General features: G+C 41.2%; 1 protein-coding gene across 1 annotated transcript in view; it reads left to right on the top strand.

Annotated features, from left to right (window-relative positions):
• The window catches only part of AIG1 (androgen induced 1), a 534,722-nt gene that overhangs the window by 413,274 nt on the left and 93,907 nt on the right, over window positions 1–27,541 (top strand). The window contains exon 4 of the mRNA XM_082252270.1: window positions 25,524–25,639. Within this exon, the coding sequence (XP_082108396.1) occupies window positions 25,524–25,639 (116 nt within the window). The remainder of the gene's footprint in view (window positions 1–25,523; window positions 25,640–27,541) is intronic.

Raw genomic sequence — 27,541 nt, 5'->3', positions numbered from 1 at the left:
ACCCCACAAAGATTGTGTTCACTGCACCTCACAAAGATTGTGTTCACTGTACCCCCCAAAGATTGTGTTCACTGCACCCCACAAAGATTCTGTTCACTGTACCCCACAAAGATTGTGTTCACTGCACCCTAAAAGGATGTTGTTCACTGCACCCCACAAAGATTGTGTTCACTGCACCCTAAAAGGATGTTGTTCACTGCACCCCAAAAAGATTGTGTTCACTGTACCCCCCCAAAGATTGTGTTCACTGCACCCCACAAAGATTGTGTTCACTGCACCCCAAAAAGATTGTGTTCACTGTACCCCCCAAAGATTGTGTTCACTGCACCCCAAAAAGATTGTGTTCACTGTACCCCCCAAAGATTGTGTTCACTGCACCCCACAAAGATTCTGTTCACTGTACCCCACAAAGATTGTGTTCACTGCACCCCAAAAAGATTGTGTTCACTGTACCCCCCCCAAAGATTGTGTTCACTGCACCCCACAAAGATTCTGTTCACTGCACCCCACAAAGGATTTTGTTCACTGCACCCCAAAAAGATTGTGTTCACTGCACCCCAAAAAGGATTTTGATCACTGCACCCCAAAAAGGATGTTGTTCACTGCACCCCAAAAATGATTTTGTTCACTCCACCCCAAAAAGATTGTGTTCACTGCACCCCACAAAGATTGTGTTCACTGCACCCCAAAAAGATTGTGTTCACTGTACCCCCCAAAGATTGTGTTCACTGCACCCCACAAAGATTCTGTTCACTGTACCCCACAAAGATTGTGTTCACTGCACCCCAAAAAGATTGTGTTCACTGCACCCCAAAAAGGATTTTGTTCACTGCACCCCAAAAAGGATGTTGTTCACTCCACCCCAAAAAGATTGTGTTCACTGCACCCCAAAAAGATTGTGTTCACTGCACCCCACAAAGGATTTTGTTCACTGCACCCCAAAAAGATTGTGTTCACTGCACCCCAAAAAGGATGTTGTTCACTGCACCCCACAAAGGATTTTGTTCACTGCACCCCACAAAGATTGTGTTCACTGCACACCAAAAAGGATTGTGTTCACTGCACCCCAAAAAGATTTTGTTCACTGCACCCCAAAAAGATTGTGTTCACTGCAGCCCAAAAAGATTGTGTTCACTGCAGCCCAAAAAGATTGTGTTCACTGCAGCCCAAAAAGATTGTGTTCACTGCAGCTCACACACAGAAAAATGGATGTGGATCACTGACACCTGCCTATCTCCAATCCCACACCACACAGCAATATCGATTGTAGTTTGTAGAACACAGTTTCCCTAAAATTCAGCAGACTCTGTCCCTAACAGGATTGAGAAGAGATCGTAGATCAGGATTGAGTGCAGATTCACCCCACCCCCCACACAGCAATATCGATTGTAGTTTGTAGAAGACACTGACCCTATAATTCAGCACACTCTATCCCTAAAATGCCTACAACTCGCCCTGCCTAAACACTCCGACCTGTCCCTCAATTCTATCCGGACACAAATGGTTTTTTCCTGCCTATCTTTCCCTAATCAGCAGCCAGCACATTGATGTGTGCTCTGTCCCTTAGCTAAGCAGCAGAATGACGCTGCTGCGGCGGCTGCCTCGAACTTATAAAGACTTGGTCACATGCTTCAGACGGCCAATCACAGCTACTAAGACATTTGCAGGCATGGCTGGGATGGCTTAAGGCACACCAGTTAAACGATTGTTGATTGGCTGTTGAAAGCCCGCCATGAAAAGAGCGCCAAAGCATGCAAAACCCGGAAATAAAACGACCGAACACGGATTTTTACCCGAACATACAGTAAAGTGTCCGTGTCCGTGTTCGGGTAAAAAAAATCCAATTATTCAGTACGAACACGAATAATACAGTCCGTGTTCGCTCAACACTATTCACAAATAAACATATCCAGGTGTTAGAATGGCCAAGTCAAAGTCCACACCTGAATCCAATTGAGAATCTGTGGAAAGAACTGAAAACTGCTGTTCACAAAGGCTCTCCATCCACCCTCATTGAGCTCGAGCTGTTTTGCAAGGAGGAATGGGCAAAAATGTCAGTCTCTCGATGTGCAAAACTGATAGAGACATACCCCAAGCGACTTACAGCTGTAATCGCAGCAAAACGTGGCGCTACAAAGTATTAACTTAAGGGGGCTGAATAATTTTGCACGCCCAATTTTTCAGTTTTTTATTTGGTAAAAAAGTTTGAAATATCCAATAAATTTCGTTCCACTTCATGATTGTGTCCCACTTGTTGTTGATTCTTCACAAAAAATTACAGTTTTATATCTTTATGTTTGAAGCCTGAAATGTGGCAAAAGGTCGCAAAGTTCAAGGGGGCCGAATACTTTCGCAAGGCACTGTATATATATGTATATTATAAAGTATATATATATATATATATATATATATATACAGTGGGTACGGAAAGTATTCAGACCCCCTTAAATTTTTCACTCTTTGTTATATTGCAGCCTTTTGCTAAAATCATTTAAGTTCATTCTTCTTCCTCGTGAATGTACACATAGCACCCCATACTGACAGAAAAACACAGAATTGTTGACATTGTTGCAGATTTATTAAAAAAAGAAAAACTGAAATATCATATGGCCTAAGTATTCAGACCCTTTGCTGTGACACTCATATATTTAACTCAGGTGCTTTCCATTTCTTCTGATCATCCTTGAGATGGTTCTACACCTTCATTTGAGTCCAGCTGTGTTTGATTATACTGATTGGACTTGATTAGGAAAGCCACACACCTGTCTATATAAGTCCTTCCAGATCACAATGCATGTCAGAGCAAATGAGAATCATGAGGTCAAAGGAACTGCCTGAAGAGCTCAGAGACAGAATTGTGGCAAGGCACAGATCTGGCCAAGGTTACAAAAAGATTTCTGCTGCACTTAAGGTTCCTAAGAGCACAGTGGCCTCTATAATCCTCAAATGGAAGACATTTGGGACGACCAGAACCCTTCCTAGAGCTGGCCGTCCGGCCAAACTGAGCTATCGGGGGAGAAGAGCCTTGGTGAGAGAGGTAAAGAAGAACCCAAAGATCACTGTGGCTGAGCTCCAGAGATGCAGTCAGGAGATGGGAGAAAGTTGTAGAAAGTCAACCATCACTGCAGCCCTCCACCAGTCGGGGCTTTATGGCAGAGTGGCCCGACGGAAGCCTCTCCTCAGTGTAAGACACATGAAAGCCCGCATGGAGTTTGCTAAAAAACACCTGAAGGACTCCAAGATGGTGAGAAATAAGATTCTCTGGTCTGATGAGACCAAAATAGAACTTTTTGGCCTTAATTCTAAGCGGTATGTGTGGAGAAAACCAGGCACTGCTCATCACCTGTCCAATACCGTCCCAACAATGAAGCATGGTGGTGGCAGCATCATGCTGTGGGGGTGTTTTTCAGCTGCAGGGACAGGACGACTGGTTGCAATCGAGGGAAAGATGAATGCAGCCAAGTACAGGGATATCCTGGACAAAAACCTTCTCCAGAGTGCTCTGGACCTCAGACTGGGCCGAAGGTTTACCTTCCAACAAGACAATGACCCTAAGCAACACTTGAACTTTGCGACCTTTTGCCACATTTCAGGCTTCAAACATAAAGATATAAAACTGTAATTTTTTGTGAAGAATCAACAACAACTGGGACATAATCATGAAGTGGAACAAAATTTATTGGATATTTCAAACTTTGATAACAAATAAAAAACTGAAAAATTGGGGGTTCAAAATTATTCAGCCCCTTTACTTTCAGTGCAGCAAACTCTCTCCAGAAGTTCAGTGAGGATCTCTGAATGATCCAATGTTGACCTAAATGACTAATGATGATAAATAGAATCCACATGTGTGTAATTAAGTCTCCGTATAAATGCACCTGCACTGTGATAGTCTCAGAGGTCAGTTTAAAGCGCAGAGAGCATCATGAAGAACAAGGAACACACCAGGCAGGTCCGAGATACTGTTGTGGAGAAGTTTAAATCCGGATTTGGATACAAAAAGATTTCCCAAGCTTTAAACATCCCAAGAAGCACTGTGCAAGCGATAATATTGAAATGGAAGGAATATCAGACCACTGCAAATCTACGAAGACCTGGCCGTCCCTCTAAACTTTCAGCTCATACAAGGAGAAGACTGATCAGAGATGCAGCCAAGAGGCCCATGATCACTCTGGATGAACTGCAGAGATCTACAGCTGAGGTGGGCGACTCTGTCCATAGGACAACGATCAGTCGTATACTGCACAAATCTGGCCTTTATGGAAGAGTGGCAAAAAGAAAGCCATTTCTTAAAGATATCCATAAAAAGTGTAGTTTAAAGTTTGCCACAAGCCACCTGGGAGACACACCAAACATGTGGAAGAAGGTGCTCTGGTCAGATGAAACCAAAATCAAACTTTTTGGCAACAATGCAAAACGTTATGTTTGGCATAAAAGCAACACAGCTCATCACCCTGAACACACCATCCCCACTGTCAAACATGGTGGTGGCAGCATCATGGTTTGGGCCTGCTTTTCTTCAGCAGGGACAGGGAAGATGGTTAAAATTGATGGGAAGATGGATGGAGCCAAATACAGGACCATTCTGGAAGAAAACCTGATGGAGTCTGCAAAAGACCTGAGACTGGGGCGGAGATTTGTCTTCCAACAAGACAATGATCCAACACATAAAGCAAAATCTACAATGGAATGGTTCACAAATAAACATATCCAGGTGTTAGAATGGCCAAGTCAAAGTCCACACCTGAATCCAATTGAGAATCTGTGGAAAGAACTGAAAACTGCTGTTCACAAAGGCTCTCCATCCACCCTCATTGAGCTCGAGCTGTTTTGCAAGGAGGAATGGGCAAAAATGTCAGTCTCTCGATGTGCAAAACTGATAGAGACATACCCCAAGCGACTTACAGCTGTAATCGCAGCAAAACGTGGCGCTACAAAGTATTAACTTAAGGGGGCTGAATAATTTTGCACGCCCAATTTTTCAGTTTTTTATTTGGTAAAAAAGTTTGAAATATCCAATAAATTTCGTTCCACTTCATGATTGTGTCCCAATTGTTGTTGATTCTTCACAAAAAATTACAGTTTTATATCTTTATGTTTGAAACCTGAAATGTGGCAAAAGGTCGCAAAGTTCAAGGGGGCCGAATACTTTCGCAAGGCACTGTATATATATGTATATTATAAAGTATATATATATATATATATATATATATATATATATACTGTATATGCATACATACATACATACTTTAACTTATTCATAGTCATTTATTATATTATAATTTATGATTTTGTGTTTCAAACTTTATCATACCCGAGATGTTTTAACCACTTGCCGACCGCCGCACGACTATTTACTGCGGCGGTCAGCCCCTCACAGGCAGAACGACGTAGGTCTACGTCGCTAGCCTGTGAGGCTTCTAGGGAGCGAGTGTGCGCCGCCGGAGGCGCGCTCCCGCTCCCGCGCGGTCACGGACACCCCCCCCCGCGCGTGTGCCCGGCGGACCCGATGTCCGCCGGGCACTCGCGATCGTCTGTTACACCGGAAGAAAGGCAGGCGGCTGATGTAAACAAAACCGCCTGTCATTCTTCCCTGTGTAAGAATGGAGATCAGACGGTTCTACTATGTAGGACCGTTAAACTCTGTTCTTACACCAGTAGCCATGTCCAATCACAGTTAGAAGCACGCCCCTAGGACACACTTAACCCCTCCCTCTCCAATACAGTTAACCCCTTCACTGCCAGTGTCATTTTTACAGTAACAGTGCATATGTATAGCACTGATTACTGCAGTAATGTCACTGGTAACCCCAAAAGTGTCAAAAATGTCAGTCAAGGGTCCGATCTGTCCGCCGCAATGTTGCAGTACCGCAAAAAAATCGCAGATCGCCGTCATTACTCGTTAAAAAAAAAAAACAACAAAAATGACAAAAATCTTTCCCTTTGTTAGTAAACGCGATAACTTTCGCGCAAACCAATCAAAATACGCTTTTTGCGATTTTTTTTTTTTTACCAAACATATGTAGCATAAAAAAATTGGCCGAAAATGTTAAAAAATTTTGATTTTTACATTTTTTTTGGGGAATTTCATATAAAAAAAATGTGAAAAATATTGTTATTTTTGCAAAATTTACGCTCTTTTTTTGTTTACAGCACATGATCAAAAAATCGCACAGGTGATCAAATACCACCAAAAGAAAGCTCTGTTTGTGTGGAAAAAAGGACGTCAATTTCGTTTAGGTACAGCGTCGCATGACCGCGCAATTGTCGGTTAAATTCACGCAGTGCCGAATCGTAAAATAGGCCCTGGTCAGGAAGGGGGTAAAATCTTCCGGGGCTTAAGTGGATAAAGAAGAACGCACAGTAAAAAAAAAATCATATGTAAATAGTTGGTTTGGGCTGCTCATTCTTAAGAATTACATGGAAAATAATTTTACCGCTTTCAGCACCTAAAATCGGAAAGAATCATACTGCCTGGGAGGTTAAACTCATGTTTACAAGCTGTAGTGCACATGAGCCTTAAAGTTAATTTATCTCAAAATGTCAGCTACCTATGTTGCCAAACTTAGTTTGCCAATTGGTCTGTCTAACATTAATATAGTATATTTTGGGCAAGCCCTTCTACTTCTAAAACTAGAATATTCATATCAGGATGGCCAATGTTATTTTTTTAATGTCACAGCTTGCAGAGTTTGATACAGTTTGCAGGACATTCTCAGATCAATCAAATTAACATTTACATCATAGTAAACAATCCAAATGAAAACCACCTGGTCCAGTTGTTACTTGTGATAAGCAATGAATAACTGTAATTCAAAGAAAACATTAAATACAAACAACATCTCCAAATGAGGAAGTATATATCTTATACCTCCTTCCATAAATGAGTGACCTAACATCTTCCTGTAAGTAGTGTACTTTTTTCAGTCAGATACACCATTAGGAAGAAACCACAGGGCCTTTGCTTGGTGTTTAAAATGCTGAATCTATAACATTGAAATCACATTACAAAAGATAAGAGTCTTTATAGACTACAGAGATACCAGTACTGAAAAGCTAAAAATCAGTTGTTAGCAGGTTGATGGATAGTTTTAAAGAAAGTGCAGTAAAAGGGCAGAGAGCCAGGCAGAGTGGCTCTGTGACTTGTGAATGCTGTATTGGCCAATCACAACAATAATAAATGTAATCAGGGCCGCTGATAGGGGGGGACCACCAGCCCTCTTGTAGGGGGCCCGAGCACACAGGGGGGCCCACACAGAGAGGGGGATTAGTGATGGACAACAAATACAGAAATCTTCCTCCAGCACCTGAATCTGATCTGTCCCTCTCCCTGCTATCTGAAAGAGACAGTTGTCCCTCACTAATCCCCCTCCCTTGTGTGGGCCCCCTCCCAGCACTTATCTCTGCTCAGGAGTTTATTTGTAAATTGTAACTTTGTTTCACTCTCTCTGTCTGTCTGATCACTGAGCTCCAACTGCCCAGTATATTTTTCTCATCTCATCTTCTTTTTTATTTAACACGTTTTTTTTTTTTTTTTAGATTTAGCAGGAATTATGCGAGTTATGTTATATTTGTGTCTGATAATAGTGATTTTGTTGTAATTTTAGCTAAATATATCTTTAATATTTTCTTGGGGGGGGCCCTGCCAGGTAGTCTCTATGGGGCCCCGCGATTTCTAACAGCAGCCCTGAATGTAATGATTGATTTTTTTGTTACAATGGCCCCCCACTTTCCTCCTCCGCCCGTGCTTCCCGCCAATCCTTTTCCTTATTCCTCTGCCAGTGCTTCCTATCAATCCTGTGAGTAAAACTGGTCCCGATGACCTCCAAGAAATGGGGGGGGGAGGCACACTGACCACTAACGAGCAGTAAAGGGGTACACTGTGGGCACACTGACCTCCAATATAGGAGGCACAGACAGTGACAACAACGTTTGAGGGGACAGACGAGAACCACCAATGTAAGGGGCACAACACTGACCTCCAATGTAAGGGGAACTACACTGACAACCAATTTTAAGAGGTCACGGACACTGACCACCAATTAAGGGGTACAACAGTGACCACCAATGCAAAAGGCACTGCACTGACCACCAAATATAGGAGTCACAGATACTGACCACCACCAATATAAGGGGGGGGGGGCAAACAGTCACCACAAATGAAAGGAGCATAAAAACTGACCACCAGTGTATAGGGGTGCAGAAATTGACTATTAAGGCAAGTGGCTACACTGACCACCAATTATAAGAGGTCAAAAACACTGACCAGTAGTGTAAGGAGCACACATCTGACCACCAATGTAAGGGGGCGCAGACAGTGATCACAAATGTAGAAGGCACTACACTGACCACCAATTTAATGGGGCACATGCACTGACCACTAAAGTAAGGGGCACTGACCACCAATTATAAGAGGTCACAGACACTGACCAGCAATGTAAGGAGCACAACAAGGACCATCAATGTAAGGTGACTCACACAGTGATCACCAAAGTAAGGGGCACAACACTGACTACCAATGTAAACGGCATACCACTGACTAACAATGTAAGGGGCACAACACTGACCACCAATGTAAGGGGGACACAGACATAGACCGAGCATTTGGGCAGTATTGGACTATGTGATGCTGCCTTTGATGTGCCAACATGTGTGTGCATCTTCGGAGGCTCAGTTTTTCCATTATTGCAAAGTAACATTTACATTTTAGACTGGGGTGCCTCAGGATTTTGCATACTTTTAAAGGGTGCCGGGACTAAAAAAAAAAAAAAAAAAAAAAAAAAAAGGTGGTTGAGAAATGCTGTTATAGCCATCCTTATAACCTTGGCAACCATATAAAAATGGGGGCATTTTATACACTTTTACTCAAACAATGAAGTTCTAAATTTGTTAATATATCATTAGGGCTTGTTCACACCAGGTTGCTACACGTAGGCCTAACGCAAAGGCACTTAGAAAACAATTGTTCTCTGTGTGCCCTGTTCATACCATACAAGTGTGTTGCATAAAAATGCAAAAGAAAATAAAAAAATAAAATAAACTGGAAACACTGCAATGTGCTGTAACAAGGCATAACATCACTTTTACACTTATTACGCACACATGTGGGCACATGTTACATTGACCATAAAATGTGTTCACTTATTTCATGAAAAAAGTGTAAATACCTGAATTTGACTTGATATCATTCTCTTGAAATTCCATGTACAGCAGACCTCAGAGCGGAATAGGGAGAAGCAGCACAAGGAATCAATCAGCTGGGATAGAGTGCTCAAGTTCTAATAAAAAACATGCTGATGGAGGAAGATAGCAGAGTGACTGAAAGATGAGCTAACTAGACTGCTGCTTCTCCATTTAGGCTCCATTCACATGGGCATTTTGCGAATTGCAGTAGCAAGAATCGAATGATTTCTGCACCTGAGATTGACAGTTGAAGCCGCTATGTCTGTAGACTGAATCAACATGCTGTCGGCTGTCTATGTTCCCACAGCCAGCGATTACACGGCTGGATGCACTTTGCTGGGGGGGGGGGGGGACCGGACCTATCAGCGTTACTTAATTGCATCAAAGAATAAATAGGTATTTTACTATGGCTTTGTTGTGTGGCAGAGCTGTGCAAATCTCGGAACTGGGTGGACAGTAACACAAACACTTTGGCAGGCAAATCTACTCTGTTATAATTATTTCATCTGTGTATTTGTCTGGTTTTCTGGAGCTCAACTTTAAAGTGTTTTATTAACAAATCACATCCATCTATTGCGTGTACTAACCTGAATTTAAAGCACTAAGTCTGATTCCTCTCTGATCTCTCCTCTTTCTGCATGACTCACTGCTAATAGATTAAGCCAACACCTCAGCCTAACATGAAATTCCCCCCTCCTTCAGCACACAGCAGATGACTCATACCCTCAGCTATATGTTTTGTTTACCCTGTGAAGGGGGGGGGGGGGGTGTACCTGCAATCCACTCTTAGATTACACTCAACTCTTTGTGTGACATCAGATCTCCGCTCCTTGCTTTCTGCTGCTGAGAAAAATCCTTTCATCTGTGTATTGTAAAAGGATGTACAGGATAGGTGGCTGCAGAAAAAAGGTGCAACTTATGTAGGAGGATTTACTTCATATCTGTGTATTACCTGAGGCTAATCACTTCACTGGGTATATGTATGAGTTTAGGGGTCTCCTTTTAGTTTAGAGATGTGAATTGGCCTTACATTGTAATGTTCCGGTACCTTTGGTACCCTAAATTACACTTTCCACAAGTGTATGCGCCCCACCATTTACTTTTGGAAAGGTGCGCATACACCTTTAAGACTGGAGCTGTCATCACCCAGCGCCGGACTAGATGGCTATTTAAAGCGCCGGTTCTCACTCACATGTGTTCGTTCAAACACCCTTACCTGGATGCTAACCTTGCTTGAAGCTTCCATGCTTGCAAGCTTACCTTGCTGACGGAACCTCGCCGCGCTGATCCCTGTATCCCGCTACTGGATCATCCGCCTCTCCTGAACCACCCTTCGGCTGTATCGCTAATAGTGCTAAGTACCCCGCAGGGGAATTCTCTATAAACTTATACTAAGCTTACACTATCTAGCTCTGCATAGTAAAGACTGTTTATCACATCTGCATAACTAGATTGCTAGCTCTTGAGACTACTGCTACTTTTCTGCACTGGGTTGATCTCTTTTGTATGTCCACCTGCTATTCTGTCATCTGCTACCATACAACATTGCTAAACCTTCCTGCATCCATCTGCTACTGTCTCACCTTCAAGTGTCTATCACCTACCACCTCCACTCAACCTATCCCTCAACCTTCATCATTGTGTTACCACATACATAAAGTAATTCTAGGAACCAGCTTGCTAATTGTGTGTATTTACTGGCTGAAATAAGACCTTCCACACATGATGAGTCATTGAGGTTGGGAATGGTATCTCAGCATATCTCTTACATGACTACTGACGTGGAACTATTTCTGCAGCTGAAAATCCACACCATATAAGAAACGCAGGAGCGTTACAGATTGAACGAACCAAAAAATGGATTCAGCAGAAATAACCACTCAGGTGACACAATTAAAACAGCAAGTATCTGCGTTAATACACGCACTTGCTGAATTAAAAGAAGACAATCAGGCTCTGTCGCAGCAGGTAATTAGACTGACACAACTTACCTCTGCTCAGTCCCCTGAACCCAAGATAAATCCCCCTTTGGTATTTACAGGCGATCGCAAAAAATTTCGCGAATTTAAAAACGCATGTGAGTTACTTTTTTTGCTAAAACCTCGTACCTACCTTACTGATCACATTAAGGTTTGTACTATTATTTCTTACCTATCAAGCGATCCTCGAGCCTGGGCAGATTCTCTTTTTGAGAAAAACGACCAGCTTCTCAACTCCTATGCCTTGTTCCTGGCAGAGCTCACTAGCCTATATGATGACCCCAATAGGCAGAGTACTGCTGATCTTTAGTTAAGATCCTTGAAACAAGGAAGGAGGCCTGTAGAAGACTTTGTCGCAGAGTTCAAGAGATGGACCCTTGATTCAGAATGGAATGATGCATCTCTGAAAACCCAATTTAGGCTTGGCCTATCAGAAGCCGTTAAGGACGAGCTCGCCCGAGCGGATCTGCCAAAAACCCTGGATGCATTAATACAACTCAGTATTACCATAGATAGAAGACTACGAGAAAGAAAGGCTGAAAAGATGGGAATGCCATTATCCGTTTCCTCTCGGAGTCTGGCCGTTCCTATGGAGGTAGGAACCATACGCCCACCGCTATCAACTATGGAAAAAGCCAAAAGACGAAATGAAAATCTCTGCTTGTACTGTGCATCCCCGGATCACAAGATAAACGTCTGTCCCCTAGTCAACAAAAAGAAGGGTGAGTGTTCACATGTCTCCCTAGGAGGATTGACAACTTCATTCACTAACCCCTACATTTCTGTTTTTTTGACATTACAGTGGGACCAGAACAGGATTACTACTAAGGCCATGATTGACACAGGATCTTGTGGAAATTATATGGATATATGTTTTGCTGCTTTAAATAAAATTCCTATTATTTCTAAATTCAAACCTGTCTCAGTAAGTCTTATTACCGGTGTTCCGTTATCCTCTGGTCCGATCACCGATCAGACACAAGCACTTCTAGTCACTATTAACGAGTCTCATAGGGAGACTTCTACCTTCGATTTAATACCATCACCCCACTTTCCCATTGTGTTGGGACTTCCCTGGTTGCACACACACCAACCAACCATAGATTGGAAGAAACGGTCCTTGACCTTCCCTTCTTGTTATTGCGAGGAAACGTGTAACCTCCCGTTTTCCGGGAAGATTCTGTCTGTGGTGACAGATGAGATTGCACCACTATGTTATCAGGATCTTTCTGAGGTTTTTCTTGAGAAAAATGCTCAAGCATTACCTCCTCATCGAGACTATGATTGTAGCATTGATCTACTCCCAAATAGCAAATTGCCGTTCGGTCATGTTTATCCTCTTTCACAGGATGAACTTGCCCATCTCAAAACCTATTTGGATGAGAACTTGGAAAAAGGTTTTATTAGACCTTCCACTTCTTCCACAGCAGCAGGACTCTTTTTTGTTCGCAATAAAGATTCAAGTCTCAGACCTATCATCGACTACAGGAAATTGAATGCTATCACAATAAAAGATCGCTATCCTCTACCGCTTATCCCTGAGCTCATTGAGCAGGTGCGTGGAGCTACCTATTTTTCAAAATTAGACCTGAAAGGAGCATACAATCTCATTCGAATCCGTGATGGACACGAGTGGAAGACTGCATTCAGAACTAGATACGGATTGTTCGAATATCTTGTGATGCCATTCGGCCTATGCAATGCCCCTGCAGTTTTCCAATGATTTATAAACAATATTTTTAAAGACTTACTAGATGTCTGTGTTGTGGTATATCTGGACGATATACTTATATATTCACGGACCCTGTCTGAACACATAAGACATGTAAGACTTGTATTATCGAGATTGCTTGCACATAATCTTTATGTGAAGCTGAAGAAATGCTTGTTCCATAAAGATGAGGTACTCTTTCTAGGCTACATCATATCCAAAACAGGAATCGAGATGGACATGAGTAAAATATCCTGCATTCAGGATTGGCCTACACCAACTACACGCAAGGCGCTACAGTGATTCCTGGGATTTTCAAATTTCTACAGGAAGTTCATAAAAAACTTTTCTGCTATTGTGAGACCCCTCACACAGCTCACTAGCATAAAAATACCATTTAAATGGTCAGAAGAAGCAAATAAGGCTTTCCACTTGTTAAAGACAAGGTTTACTTCCGCTCCCATATTACGCCATCCAGACCCATCCCTCCAATACATTCTGGAGGTAGATGCGTCAAACATGGCAGTAGGAGCAATACTCTCCCAACGACCTACCCACACTTCACCACTTCATCCAGTCGCTTTTTTTTCTAAATCCCTGAGCAGTCCCGAGATAAATTACCCCATGGGTGAAAAGGAACTGCTTGCTATAAAATTGGCTCTGGAGAATTGGCGACATTTACTCGAAGGCACCCAACTACCAATAATTATATACACGGACCATAAAAACCTCCAATATCTTCAGACTAGCAAAACTCTCTCGCATCGACAGGTACGATGGTCACTATTCTTTCTAAGGTTTAACTTCCTAGTGACCTACACACCTGCAGATAAGAACAAAAAGGCGGATGCACTATCACGACTAACTGAAGAAAACTACTTTGAAATCCCTTCCGTTCCTATAATACCTCACAAACGCATTATTGGAGTTGTCCGTTCCTTAAAGGAAGAGGTTCTGCATGGTATAAGTTTGGATTCACCCCCACCACAACTAAATACTGATGCAGAAGGCTTCCTCTACTACAACGACAAACTTTACATACCACCTACCCTACGCACCAAGATCTTGGAATTATCGCATGATGTGCCTATGGCAGGACATATGGGTATGACAAAGACTTTCAATTTGATTTCTCGACAATTCTGGTGGCCTGACATGAAAACATCTATACAAAAATTTGTCTCTTCATGCAATGTCTGTGCCAGGTCCAAAATTGACACTACGAGACCATCCGGTCTACTATGCAGTCTACCAATACCCCAAACTCCATGGGAGGTTTTGTCATTGGACTTCATCGTAGAATTGCCTCCTTCCAAAGGATTTAATACCATCTTGGTGTCAGTGGACCATCTGACAAAGATGGCACATTTCATTGCTATTCGCAGACTACCTTCGTCCAAACAAACGGCAGAACTCCTGATGAAACATGTCTTCAGATTACATGGTATCCCAAAAACTCTTCTGTCTGACCGTGGATCCCAATTTATTTCTAAATTCTGGCAAGAACTATGTCACATACTACGGATTGAGCGGAAGCTCACTTCTCCTTACCATCCGCAGACCAACGGACAGACTGAAAGAGTCAACCAATGCATCGAGCAGTATTTACGTTGTTACACTTCTTACCAACAGGATGATTGGTTGGATCTTCTCCCCCTGGCAGAATTTGCCTACAACAACGCAACTCACAGTACAACCAAGCAGAGTCCGTTCTACTTGAACTATGGGTTCCATCCCTCTATTCTCCCTCCACGCATCCTTCCTTCAAATAACCCAGTAGCCTCAGACTATCTTACCCAAATAAAGGATTCTCTGGGTTTACTAAATACTACCATTGCACACGCTCACAGTCAACAAAAGAAGTACTATGATCTTCGTAGAAGACCTTCTCCACAGTATACTATCAGGGACCTCGTTTGGCTCTCAACAAAAAACTTGAGACTGAAGATCCCTAGCAAAAAGCTTGGACCTCTGTTCTTGGGACCTTTCCCAATCAAGAAACTTATTGGAAAAGCTGCAGTGCAGCTTACATTGCCAATGGACCTAAAAATCCATCCCATTTTCCATGTGTCGCTACTAAAACCCCATGTTCCGGACCAAGGAATAAGGCCTAATATTCCACCTCCCCCTCCTGTACAAGTTGAAGGTGGAGAAGAATACGAGATAAAAGAGATTCTGGATTCTCGTATCTACAGAAGAAGACTTCAGTACTTGGTTAGATGGAAGAACTATGGGCCCCAAGACGACACCTGGCTAAACACCTCTGACATACATGCCCTTAGATTAATCCGCAATTTTCATGCGAGATACCCAGACAAACCAGCTCCAGAGGCCTTCAGGAGCAGGCCTTAAGGGGGGGGTATTGTAATGTTCCGGTACCTTTGGTACCCTAAATTACACTTTCCACAAGTGTATGCGCCCCACCATTTACTTTTGGAAAGGTGCGCATACACCTTTAAGACTGGAGCTGTTATCACCCAGCGCCGGACTAGATGGCTATTTAAAGCGCCGGTTCTCACTCACATGTGTTCGTTCAAACACCCTTACCTGGATGCTAACCTTGCTTGAAGCTTCCATGCTTGCAAGCTTACCTCGCTGACGGAACCTCGCCGCGCTGATCCCTGTATCCCGCTACTGGATCATCCGCCTCTCCTGAACCACTCTTCGGCTGTATCGCTAATAGTGCTAAGTACCCCGCAGGGGAATTCTCTATAAACTTATACTAAGCTTACACTATCTAGCTCTGCATAGTAAAGACTGTTTATCACATCTGCATAACTAGATTGCTAGCTCTTGAGACTACTGCTACTTTTCTGCACTGGGTTGATCTCTTTTGTATGTCCACCTGCTATTCTGTCATCTGCTACCATACAACATTGCTAAACCTTCCTGCATCCATCTGCTACTGTCTCACCTTCAAGTGTCTATCACCTACCACCTCCACTCAACCTATCCCTCAACCTTCATCATTGTGTTACCACATACATAAAGTAATTCTAGGAACCAGCTTGCTAATTGTGTGTATTTACTGGCTGAAATAAGACCTTCCACACATGATGAGTCATTGAGGTTGGGAATGGTATCTCAGCATATCTCTTACATGACTACTGACGTGGAACTATTTCTGCAGCTGAAAATCCACACCATATAAGAAACGCAGGAGCGTTACATACATGTGCTTGTGGTTCATCTGTAGGGGCATCTGTTTTTACATTTTTTTATTTTTAAATTTAAATATTTTATTTTATTTCACAACGCATCTGCGTTTATATGCAAAATCCTTGTTGTATTGACAGTGCCTAAGGCAGCAGGGTTTGAGGGGGAACACCTCAAAATGTACAAAATGTGAGAACTTTTCTGTATTTTTTTTCCTTACTACTGGCCACCTCTTGACATTGATGATCAAATTCTACAAATGAACTGTCGGAAGTAGTGTATTTAGTGGATGTTCAGAGGAGTCTGAAGGAACTTTATTACCCAGGAAACATAAAATCATCTCTGCTTTATCTTATGTGATCTTCTGTGCAACTAAAAGTAGTTCTGCATATAAAATTACCTGAGCCCCATATCTAGCCAGCGATGTCCACAAGTCCCTCAGCCATCCAGGACTCTTCCTCCTGATTGGCTGATACACAGCAGCGGCGCCAATGGCTCCTGCTGCTGTCAATCAAAGTCAGTTAGCCAATCAGGAGAGAGAGGGGGTGGGGCCGAACAGCAGCTACATGTCTGAATGGACACACGGAGCTTCAGCTTGGCTCGGGGTGCCCCCATAGCAAGCTGTTTGCCGTGGGGGCACTCAACAGGAGGGAGGGGCCAGGAGCAGCAAAGAGGGAACTGAGAAGAGGAGAATCCAGGCTGCTCTGTGCAAAACCAACTGCACAGAGGAGGTAAGTATAACATGTTTGTTATTTAAAAAAAAGACTTTACAATCACTTTAAGTGCAGAGGAGGGGTTTGGGGTCTTTTAGACCCCAGATCCCTCAATAAAGAGGACATGTCACTGCCTATTACTGTCACAAGAGATGTCTACATTCCTTGTGAGAGCAATAATATTGATCAGAAAAAATTTTTTTAAGGGACAGTGTAAAAACAAAAAAATAAATAAAATGAATAAGAAAAAAAAATGTTTTACACCCCAAATGCATATCTAAGTCGTGCCCGCAAATGTAAACAATGTTCAAATTACACATGTGAAGTATCGCCATGATCATTAGACCAAGAGCAATAATTCTAGTTCAAGACCTTCAGCCTGTAACTCTAAACAGGTAACTGTTAAAAATTTTTAAAGAGTGGTCTATGGAGATTTTTAAGTACCGTAGTTTGTCGGCATTGCATGAGCATGTACAATTTTAAAGCGTGATATGTTAGGTATCTATTTACTCATCTTTCACATCATCTTTCACATCATACAAAAAATTGGGCTAACTATACTAATTGTTTTTTTTTAAAATTCATTGAAGTGTATTTTTTCCGAAAAAAATGTGTTTGAAAGACCACTGCGCAAATACAGTGTGGCATAAAATATTGCACCGACTTCCATTTTATTCTCTAGTGTCTCTGTTAAAAAATATATACAGGGTATATATAATGTTTGGGGGTTCTAAGTAATTTTCTAGCAACAAATACTGACTTTAACTTGTAAACATCAGATGTCAGAAATAGGCCTGGTCTTGAAGTGGTTAATCACTTCTGGACCGGAAGTTTTTCCCCCTTAATGACCAGGCCATCTTTTGCGATTTGGCACTGCATTATTTTAACTGACAATTGTGTGATCGTGTGACGCTGTACCCAAATTAAATTGATGTCCTTTTTTCCCCACAAATAGAGCTTTCTTTTGGTGGTATTTGATCACCTGTGCGATTTTTATGTTTTGCACAATAAACAAAAAAACAGTGACAATTCTGAAAAAAAAACAATATTTATTTACTATCTGCTATATAACATTACCAATAAAAAAAAATTGGGGGGGGGGGGGACCAGTGACATTACTACAGTAATCAGTGCTAAAAATATGCACTGTTACTGTACTAACGACACTGGCAGGGAAGAGGTTAACACCAGGGGTGATCAAAGGGTTAAATGTGTCCCTGGGGGTGTGCTTTCTAACTGTGAGGGGATGGGCTTGCTGAATGAACACAGAGATCTGTGTTCCTAAATAAGAGGAACACAGGATCCCTGTGTTCATCACTGACAGAACAGCGGTCTGCCGTGTTTGCAATGACAGACCGCCAGTCTGTCTCCATGAGGATCGATCGCGGGTGCTGGCGGCTGCTGGACCCGCTGATTGGCTCCCCCTGTAGGCAGTCAGCGCGTGTGCACACCGCTGCCACTAGCAGTCTCGTGAAATGACGCACAGTTACATCATTTCGGGGGACAGAGCCGACCTGCCACAATATATGTACTGCTGGCGGTCGGCAAGTGGTTAACCACTTGCCGACCGCCGCAAGTAGATATACTGCGGCGGTCAGCCCCTCACAGGCAGAGTGACGTATCGGTACGTCACTAGCCTGTGAGGCTCTGGGGAGCGAGCGAGCGCCACCGGCGGCGCGCTCCCGCGCGGTCACGGACCCCCCCCCGCGCGTGTGACCGGCAGACCCGATGTCCGCCGGTCACTCAGCGATCGTCGGGGGAGAGGGAGAAAGTCAGGCGGCTAGTGTAAACAAGCCGCCTGTCATTCTCCCCTGTGTAGAAACAATGATCATACGGTTCTACTATGTAGGACCGTTGATCATTGTTCCTACAGCTAAAGCCACAGCCAATCACAGTTAGAATCACGCCCCTAGGGACACACACAGCCCCTCCCTCTCAAATAAAGTTAACCCCTTCACTGCCAGTGTAATTTTACAGTAACAGTGCATATATATAGCACTGATTACTGTAGAAATGTCACTGGTAACCTCAAAAGTGTCAAAAATGTCAGTCAAGGGTCCGATCTGTCTGCCCCAATGTTGCAGTACCGCAAAAAAGATCGCAGATCGCCGCCATTACGCGTTAAAAAAAACCAACAAAAATGACAAAAATCTTTCCCTTTGTTAGTAAACGCGATAACTTTTGCGCAAACCAATCAAAATACGCTTTTTGCGATTTTTTTTTACCAAACATATGTAGCATAAAACAAATTGGCCGAAAATGTTAAAAAATTTTGATTTTTACATTTTTTTTTGGGGAATTTCATATAAAAAAATTTGAAAAATATTGTTATTTTTGCAAAATTGTCGCTCTTTTTTTGTTTATAGCGCATGATCAAAAAATCGCACAGGTGATCAAATACCACCAAAAGAAAGCTCTGTGTGTGGGAAAAAAAGGACGTCAAATTCGTTTAGGTACAGCGTCGCACGACTGCACAATTGTCCGTTAAATTCACGCAGTGCCGAATCGCAAAATACTCTCTGGTCTTTCAGCAGCCAAATCCTCCGGGGCTTAAGTGGTTAAAGTTGAATTCCAGTCAAATTCTAACTAAGGCCAAATCTACTCCCAGCAACATTCTTAGACTATTCTATCTACCCTGTAAAAGAAAATATGTCAATACTTACCTATTCTGAAGCTCAGGTCATAGCACCAGCTTCAGCAAATAGGGAAGGCAGTGACAACAGCTGCAGAGCCTTGGCGATGACATCACCCATAGGATTAAAAAGGGATGGATAACCGCGCTAACTAAGCAACAAGCTGCAGCTTAAGGCAAGACAACACCAAATAGAGAGATAGAGAAAAAAAGCTGCGCTACTTTAGTTTGATATAAATATTGAGAGAAAATTCCTACTGAAAGCAGAAAAAATGTTTAGAATCGGCAACCAATCTGCTAGCACTAAACATAAAGTTGTACCTCAGCATAAATATTATTGATTGAACAAAACATAGAAAACAACAGTTCATTGATTGCACAAAATCATAAAGGACAACAGTTCATATAGTTCCCAAAGTCCCAGAGAGTTTACTATGGGGCATCCGTTGTCAGCTGTCCCTCCTCTACACTGAAGCCGGTGCTGGAAGCTGGTCATGTGACTGGAGCGTCTTCAGAATTGGTAATTATACAAATCTTTCCTTTTACAGGGTAGATAGCATAATCTTAGAAGTAGGGTGGGGGGTAGATTTAGCCTTAGTTAGAATCTGACTAGAATTAAACTTTAACCAGTTCTGGACCGGAAGGATTTGCCCCCTTAATGACCAGGCCATTTTTTTGCGATTTGGCACTGCATTATTTTAACGGAAAATTGCACAGTCGTGCCACACTGTAGCTAAATAAAATTGATGTGATTTTTTTTAACCACAAATAGAGCTTTCTTTTGGTGGTATTTGATCACCTGTGCGATTTTTATTTTTTGTGCTATAAACAAAAAAAGAGCAACAATTCTGAAAGAAAAACACAATCATTTTCACATTCTGCTATATAACATTCCCAAAAAAAAAAAAAAATGTAAAAATCAAATATGTTCATCCTTTTAGGTCAAATTGTATTCTGCTACATATTTTTGGTAAAAAAAAATCATCGAAATAAGTGTAATTTGATTGGTTTGCTCAAAAGTTATCGCGTCTGCAAACTAGGGAAAGATTTAGGTCATTTTTATTTATTGATTTATTTATTTTACTAGTAATGGCGGCGATCTGCGATTTTTAGCGGGACTGCGACATTGTGGCAGACAGATCAGACCCCTAACTGACATTTTTGACACTTTGACACTAAAAATATGCACTGTTACTGTAATAATGACATTTGCAGGGAAAAGGGTTTACCTGAGGGGTGATCAAAGGGTTACGTGTGAGCCTATGGGGGAGTTTTTCCTAACTGTGGGGGGAGGGGCTTGTGAAATGATCATAGAAGGATCACAGGCGCTCTGTGATCATTTCAGAGAGAAGAACGGTCAGCTGTGTTTACAACAGCTGGGCGTTCTTCTCTCTCAGCAGGGAATGATCGCGGGTGCCCGGCGACAATCGTGGCCGCCGGCCCCGTGCATCGGCTTCTCCGCTGCCTAGTAGGGGCGAGAGGGCGCCCCGCAGTGCGCGACCGACGTAAAGCTACATCGGTTTGCGTAGGAGAGCCAGCCTGTCACAGTAAAACTGCAGCGGGTGGTCAGTAACCTGTTAAATAATGCGTTCTAGCTTTGGCTTTACAAAGATAATGGTACGATGCAAGGAGATGAGCTTGCACAAAAGCATCCCACTATTCATGGGTCTAAATACAACCCTGCGTAAAATGTGAAACACTTCAATAATACAATAAAAGAGGCTCTGCCTTTTCCCCCCTTGTTGAAATACATATTTTAGTGGAGTATAGATATAAAAATGATTAAACATATAGCTTATAACTGATCCTTTTCTTTTACTCAGCATCATGATATATTTTTTTTTTTTTGAAACATGCACAGCAGAGCTGTAGTTATTCGGCTCAGTGAGGAGCATATTGGCATTTGATCCTCCTTATCCTCATGACAAAAGTCTTTTGGCAGTAAGCAGACACACTAAAGCCTCTTCCTTTATTCATATTCATCTCAAGCTTTGTTCCCTATAGACATAACAGTGGCTGCAGCCAGTGGGAGCAGAAGGTTTGCTCATCTATATATTATCTTTGGATAACTGACCACAGAGTCCCGCATGGTTCCAAAATAGACCAATTCTGTCAAATACATGCTTATTGCACAGATACTGAGTACATAAACTGTAGGCAATATGTGTCTGCTATGCATTGAATACATACTGTAAAATTTGTAAAGCCACCATACACAACACAATGGATTTAGATCTAAATTCACAGGTTGTGGAAGGTAATAGTTACAGATCATTCAGTGATAAAAACTGGTTTTGTACACAAATACAAATTTTAACATCGAAGTAGGAAAGCTACAAGGCAATGGGGTTGATTTACTAAAACTGGAAAGTGCAAAATCTGGTGCTCCTAGGGTTGCCATCTTTTCTTCAAACAGAACCCGAACACTTTAGTGGCGTACAGTAATTGTTTTTGTTTTAGTATACACTATAGGATTGTAACAGACCTGGGACACCTTTGGAGAGAATAGTAATGCGGCGCACATAGTGCCCCCTTACCCTCCTGTCAAACACCGTTCCGAGCCACATTCCAGTCTGAACAATGTGTCCAGGTTTCAGGCTGACTGAAACCCAGACACGTGATTCAAAGCCCGAATGCCCGGGTGAATCCCAGACAGGTGACAACCCTAGGTGCACCTGTGCATACAAAAACCAATCAGCTTCCAGGTTTTAGGTCTGGTTCACACTAGTCTGACATATGCTCCGACTTTGGGAGCACATGTCCCATAACGTGTACAAATAAATGGTTCCCTATGAGAGCTATCTTAACTAGTCCAACACAAGTAAGTCTGACCTTAGAAAAGGGTCCTACACTACTTTGGTCCGTTTTCAGCCCATTCAGTATCATTGAAGTTGCTTTAAAGTCGGATCCTCGTCCTAATCATGCAACTTGTGACATCCAACATGGTGAATACAGCAGCAGGAAAAATCATTTATTTCATAACTGGAATTGTTTTGATTGGTCAAAGGACAAGTCTGACTATCTCAAAGTCGGAGCAAAATGTTATCCTGTTCATTCAAGTCAGATAGAAGAAGGACTGATGTAGGACTGATGTCACTGGGCAAAGTAGGATCAACAAGCATACAACAGTCGTGTCGTACCAGCGTGAACCCGGCCTTATTGTAAAACCTTATTTGAACAAGCTTAAGTAAGAAGCTGATTGGCTACCATGCACAGGTGCTCCAGAATTTGCACTCTCCGGTTTTAGTAAGGCTCCGTTTCCACTGTCGCGGCTACGAAGTCATGCTACTTCTAGCGCGACTTCATAGTGTAAGTTGTTTGCGGCTTTCAATGCGACTTTTCCCTCATTATAGAAGGAAGTCGCACTGAAGTCGGCCCAAAAGTAGTGCACAAACTACTTTTCAAGTCGCAGCGACTGAATTTGCAGCAGTTAGAACGGGCCAAATTGAAATGAATGGCTTTTGACTTGCTGTGCGACTTGACATGTGTCGAAGCGCACAATAAGTCGCAATAGTGGAAACGGAGCCTAAATCAACTTCATAGATGTAATAGACATTCTGTATAATTGAGGCATAGGGAATGCTTTACTAAAGGCAAGGACATTTTCACTTTGCAAAGGAATTTTCTCTTAGCTTGCAAAAAAATACCCAATCATGTGCAAGGAAAATTTAAAAAAAATGTATTTTTGTTTGCAGATGATTGGATGATAGAAGTTAGTCAGAGCTTCATCTCATTTACTAAGCTAAGGGAAACTTCCCTTGCAAAGTGTGAATTTCCTTGCAAAGTGAACAGCCAGTTTTCCATAAATCAGTCCCAGTATGTACATCAATGCCTTTTCATCTATACTCAAGAAAAAGGTATTCCATTGAAGTTATAAATGATTTGGACGCTGTCATTCAGCGATACTTATAACCGTGATTATTTATTCTTTCCCAGAGACGGGTAAGCCGGGGGGCACCTGATATAATTTATAAAATAATTTGCCATACCAACTGTAGTTGACTAGACGGGTAAGTGGCTTGTGCCATATAATATTTCCAAAATGTTCTAACTTTACAAATCTGCCATAAAAGTAAATGGGACTTGAAAGGTGCACATCAGATAGAACTAATGTAAAATTATTGATAATTATTTCCTATATTAAGCTAAAAAATGATCATTAACTGTTCAAAAGGCACAATACCAGGCCATCAAGGCCAATTCTTTTTTTTAATGGAACAACTTTTGGAACTTAAAAGGTGCAATAAATATCTTGGTTTGCATTCCATATCCGTATTAATTTATTTTAATTAAAAAAAAAAAAAAGTAGTTTGCAGAATGCACTGAAGAGTATGCTGTTTGTCAGGAGTAGGAGGCCTTTTTCACAGTCAGAATATTTTTAAAGTCCAAGAGCCTTTAACGGTTATTTAAAGTCTATAAACATTTTCATCCAATATTAACACATTTTCTAATCAGATTAAATTGGGAAAATGTGTGATTCCTGAGTAAACTCTGTAAATTTTGGGTGAAAACCCTTTGAAAATGATATTTTCAGTACCGCTGCTAACCAATTAAATATGTATAAAAACCAAACTACTGATTATTAAAAAAGAGACATTAGCTTCTTTTACTTGTTTCAAAAAACAGCCTAACAAATAAAACAATGCTTATATAATGTCTTAAATGTAATGTGATTTGAATAAGGAACAATTCAGTTGTCATTACCTTGTGTTACCTAATGATTCATCTTTTATATTGGTGTTCCAGCAGTTCTACAGACATGATTTGTGAAAATTGCTCTAACCATAGAAAGCAGTTTTTTTTTTTAATTTTGCACGCATGAATTTCAATTTATGTTTTGGAAGATTTGTTGGTTGCTGCTTAAAGCAGATCGTCAGTGCATCCGAGCACCACAAACCAAAAACACTATTTATTTATATTTATTATTTTTAATATTCAAAGCCGACTCACCCATCCATCCATGTCTCCATGCTTTATTTTGTTGAGAAATCACTTTGAAAAACAACCCCCTAGCATTTCTGCTTGTTGTGGCCATCTTGAAAAAGGGCAAATGATTCATGTAGCATTTACTTCCTGGAATCAATCTGCCCTTAGCTCAAGTGTGTATGCAGAAGAGTGTGCTTAGCTAAGAAAAGCCCTCCTCCTCTCCTCCCCTCCTGAAGGCTCCTGGGATTTATGACATTATTTGCCTAGGCAAGAAACCAGGAAGTAACTAAAGAAGTGTAAAAAAAAAAGTTTAAAACAAGTAAATATGATATACTTTCCTATCTTTTTACTAATGCTAGCGGTATGAGGATTAAAAATAATCAATGTTGATTGGGAGAGTGAAGCTCCACTTTCGGTCCTTATGCTCATTATCTACTTCCTGGACTTGGATGCTGGCCCATGTGCTATGGTGCTTGAGGTCTGATGTTTATGTTCCATGAACATATTGTTTCACACAGATCAGATCAGCTTGTGAGTTATCACACAGTTACTATGTATATTCCCAAAAAAAAAAAACGCTTGGGAGAGGTGACTAAGAAAAAGTTTCCTTCAGACTGCAGCAAACGGATCTTATTATAGCTCCTAACTGTCCCTGATTTCAAGGAACTGTCCCTAATTTGGAACAAAGTCCCTCTGTCCCTTTTTCCTCCTCATTTGTTCCTCATTTTGATCTAATCTATGGAGTTGTATATAAAATGCACTATTTATCTTTCAAAAAGTGTTTCCCAGTGCTAAACCTTTCATCCAATTTCTAAATTGCTGCATTTGTAAAATTTAAAAGCCAGTAAGTAGGAACTTAAGGTCGTGGTAAAAAAAAAAAAAAAAAAAAAAAACTTGTGGGTTTAACAAATCATTTTTTTTTTTGTATAATTATCCTTTAAGGGGGCGTAGCAGTAGGTGTGTTCTATGCCTTCATACTTTTGATAATAGGTGTCCCTTGTTCCCTTCTCAATAAGTTGGGAGGTATGATGTCATTATTCTTCCAGAATATACCCCTCAAGCAGACAATTAGAGGGGTACAGCCACTTGGAGATCAAGAACTGATACTCTTTTTTAATTAAATTGATGCTGTATATTGAGACATGTCAATAATTTATTAATGTAGACTTTTAGTTACTGATGGCTCCACTATAAATGCTTAAAACTATCTGTTTATTTTCTAGCATACAACAGTGCTGCCTTTCATATTAATTGAGATGAGGACAGCTCATCACCAGTATCCAAGCAGAAGTTGTGGTCTTGCAACAGTCAGCTGCTTCGCAATTTCCTATATTTTATGGTAAGAATTACATTTAATATGTACATTATAGTTTAGTCAGGTATATTAAGTTTTCCAAATGCTGCATATACTCCAATATCTGCATTTTGCTATCTTGGATGAGAATTGCCCCAACTGAGAGGGCCTGTTCATACTGTGAGTGTTCTTAACCCCCTTAGCGGTAATCCCGAGCGTGACTCGGGGTTGATTTTTCATATCAGGATCGGTAACCCCGAGTCACGCTCGGGGTGGATTGCAGAGAGTGCAGCGGTGTTCTCTTACCTTATCCTGGCGATCCAGCGATGATCTCTCATTGCTGTGACCGCCAGCCGAGAGTCCCGCCGCTCCTCCGTCCCTCCGTCGGTGTGATCACTTCCTAGTTCCGTTCCCTGCAGCAGCAATGCTGCATGGGAGCGGAACTAGGGAGGGAAATTAAAAAAAAAAAACGTTGCACAAAACACAAAACACATTTTATATTATATATATATATGCATATATATATATATATATATGCATATATATATATATATATATGTATATATATATATATATGCATATATATATATATATATATATATATATATATATATATATATATATATATATATATATATATATATGCATATATATATATATATATATATATACACCGGTATATATATATATATATATATATATATATATATATATATGCACACACAAATATATCTATATATAATATATAATGCATGAATTATAATCTAATCAATAATATAATTTTATTATATATATTATATATTAAATAATAAAATAATATTATTGATTCGATTATAATTCATGCGTTTGTGTTTCAAATTTATCACATCTGGGATGTCTACTAGACTCTTGTTTTGGTCAGGTTTAAGTCAGTAATTACTAAGAATTGTAGGCCTATAATACATAACGCCAAATTTCCATGAAAACAATTGTACCGCTTTTGGTATGTAATTCCTGACATAATCATACCGCCAGGGAGGTTAAGGCTCCTTTCACATTAGCGCTTCTCCAAAGACGCACAATTTCCATTGCAAATGTGACTTTTGGTGCGATTTTGATTTGGCTTTACATTTTAAGGATCAAAGTCACATCAAATGTTGCACCAAAGTAGTGCAGGCATCTTTTCAAAGTGGCTGCGACTTTAAGTTTGCAGTGATTTGAACGGGTGCCATCTGTGTGCAACGGGTGGGAATCTCTCAGCAAAGATATTGCATATGAATGAATGGTCTCCTTGTTTACAGCAGTTTTGGATGGCTGCATCCTCCATTGGATCAATGTAAGTGCCACACACCTATTTTGCATTATTTTTTTGGGGGCAATTCGAAAATCTCTTGAATGCAGCCATAACCTACTCCTATCATTTTCAGGTTCCATTATAATTTAAGAAAACTCTCACAAAAGCTCCATAATATGCTCCTAAAATCTTGGTACAAGAGCTTATAAGCATTTTCAGTGCCTTGAACATCACAAAATGGCTTAGTAAATTTGGGGAAAAGGATAGAAAAATGCTTTTGAAATGTCTCTAAAACTCAACAAACATGTTTAACCACTTGCTGAACCCGCTATAGCAAAAGGACAGCTGCAGTGCGGTCCTCCACTTCAGAGAGGGCATCTATTGACGTTCTCCCAGAACCCTGCCTCCTGCCCGCCCTTGGGGCACGCATTGGGCAAGCTCTGTGATCGCTGTGCCCTTTGGATGCAGCGGTTCACTGATTATAAAGTGTTAGGTGGTGTTTGACTTCAATTAGTTAGTGTATTTAAATCTGCTAATACATTTAACACTACCCTCCCTCCCCAAACTGACAGTGCTGCTGTCTGTGGAGAAAGAAAGAGAAAGAAAGAAAGAAACAAAGAAAGAAAGAAAGCGAGGGGGAGGGGAGAGAGAGAGATAGTGGGGGTAGGGAAGGA

The sequence above is a fragment of the Pelophylax lessonae genome, assembly GCF_965119305.1.
Source record: "Pelophylax lessonae genome assembly, chromosome: 3".
Lineage (NCBI taxonomy): Eukaryota > Metazoa > Chordata > Amphibia > Anura > Ranidae > Pelophylax > Pelophylax lessonae.
The sequence above is the reverse complement of the archived record's forward strand: the minus strand, read 5'-3'. Positions and strand labels throughout refer to the sequence as shown.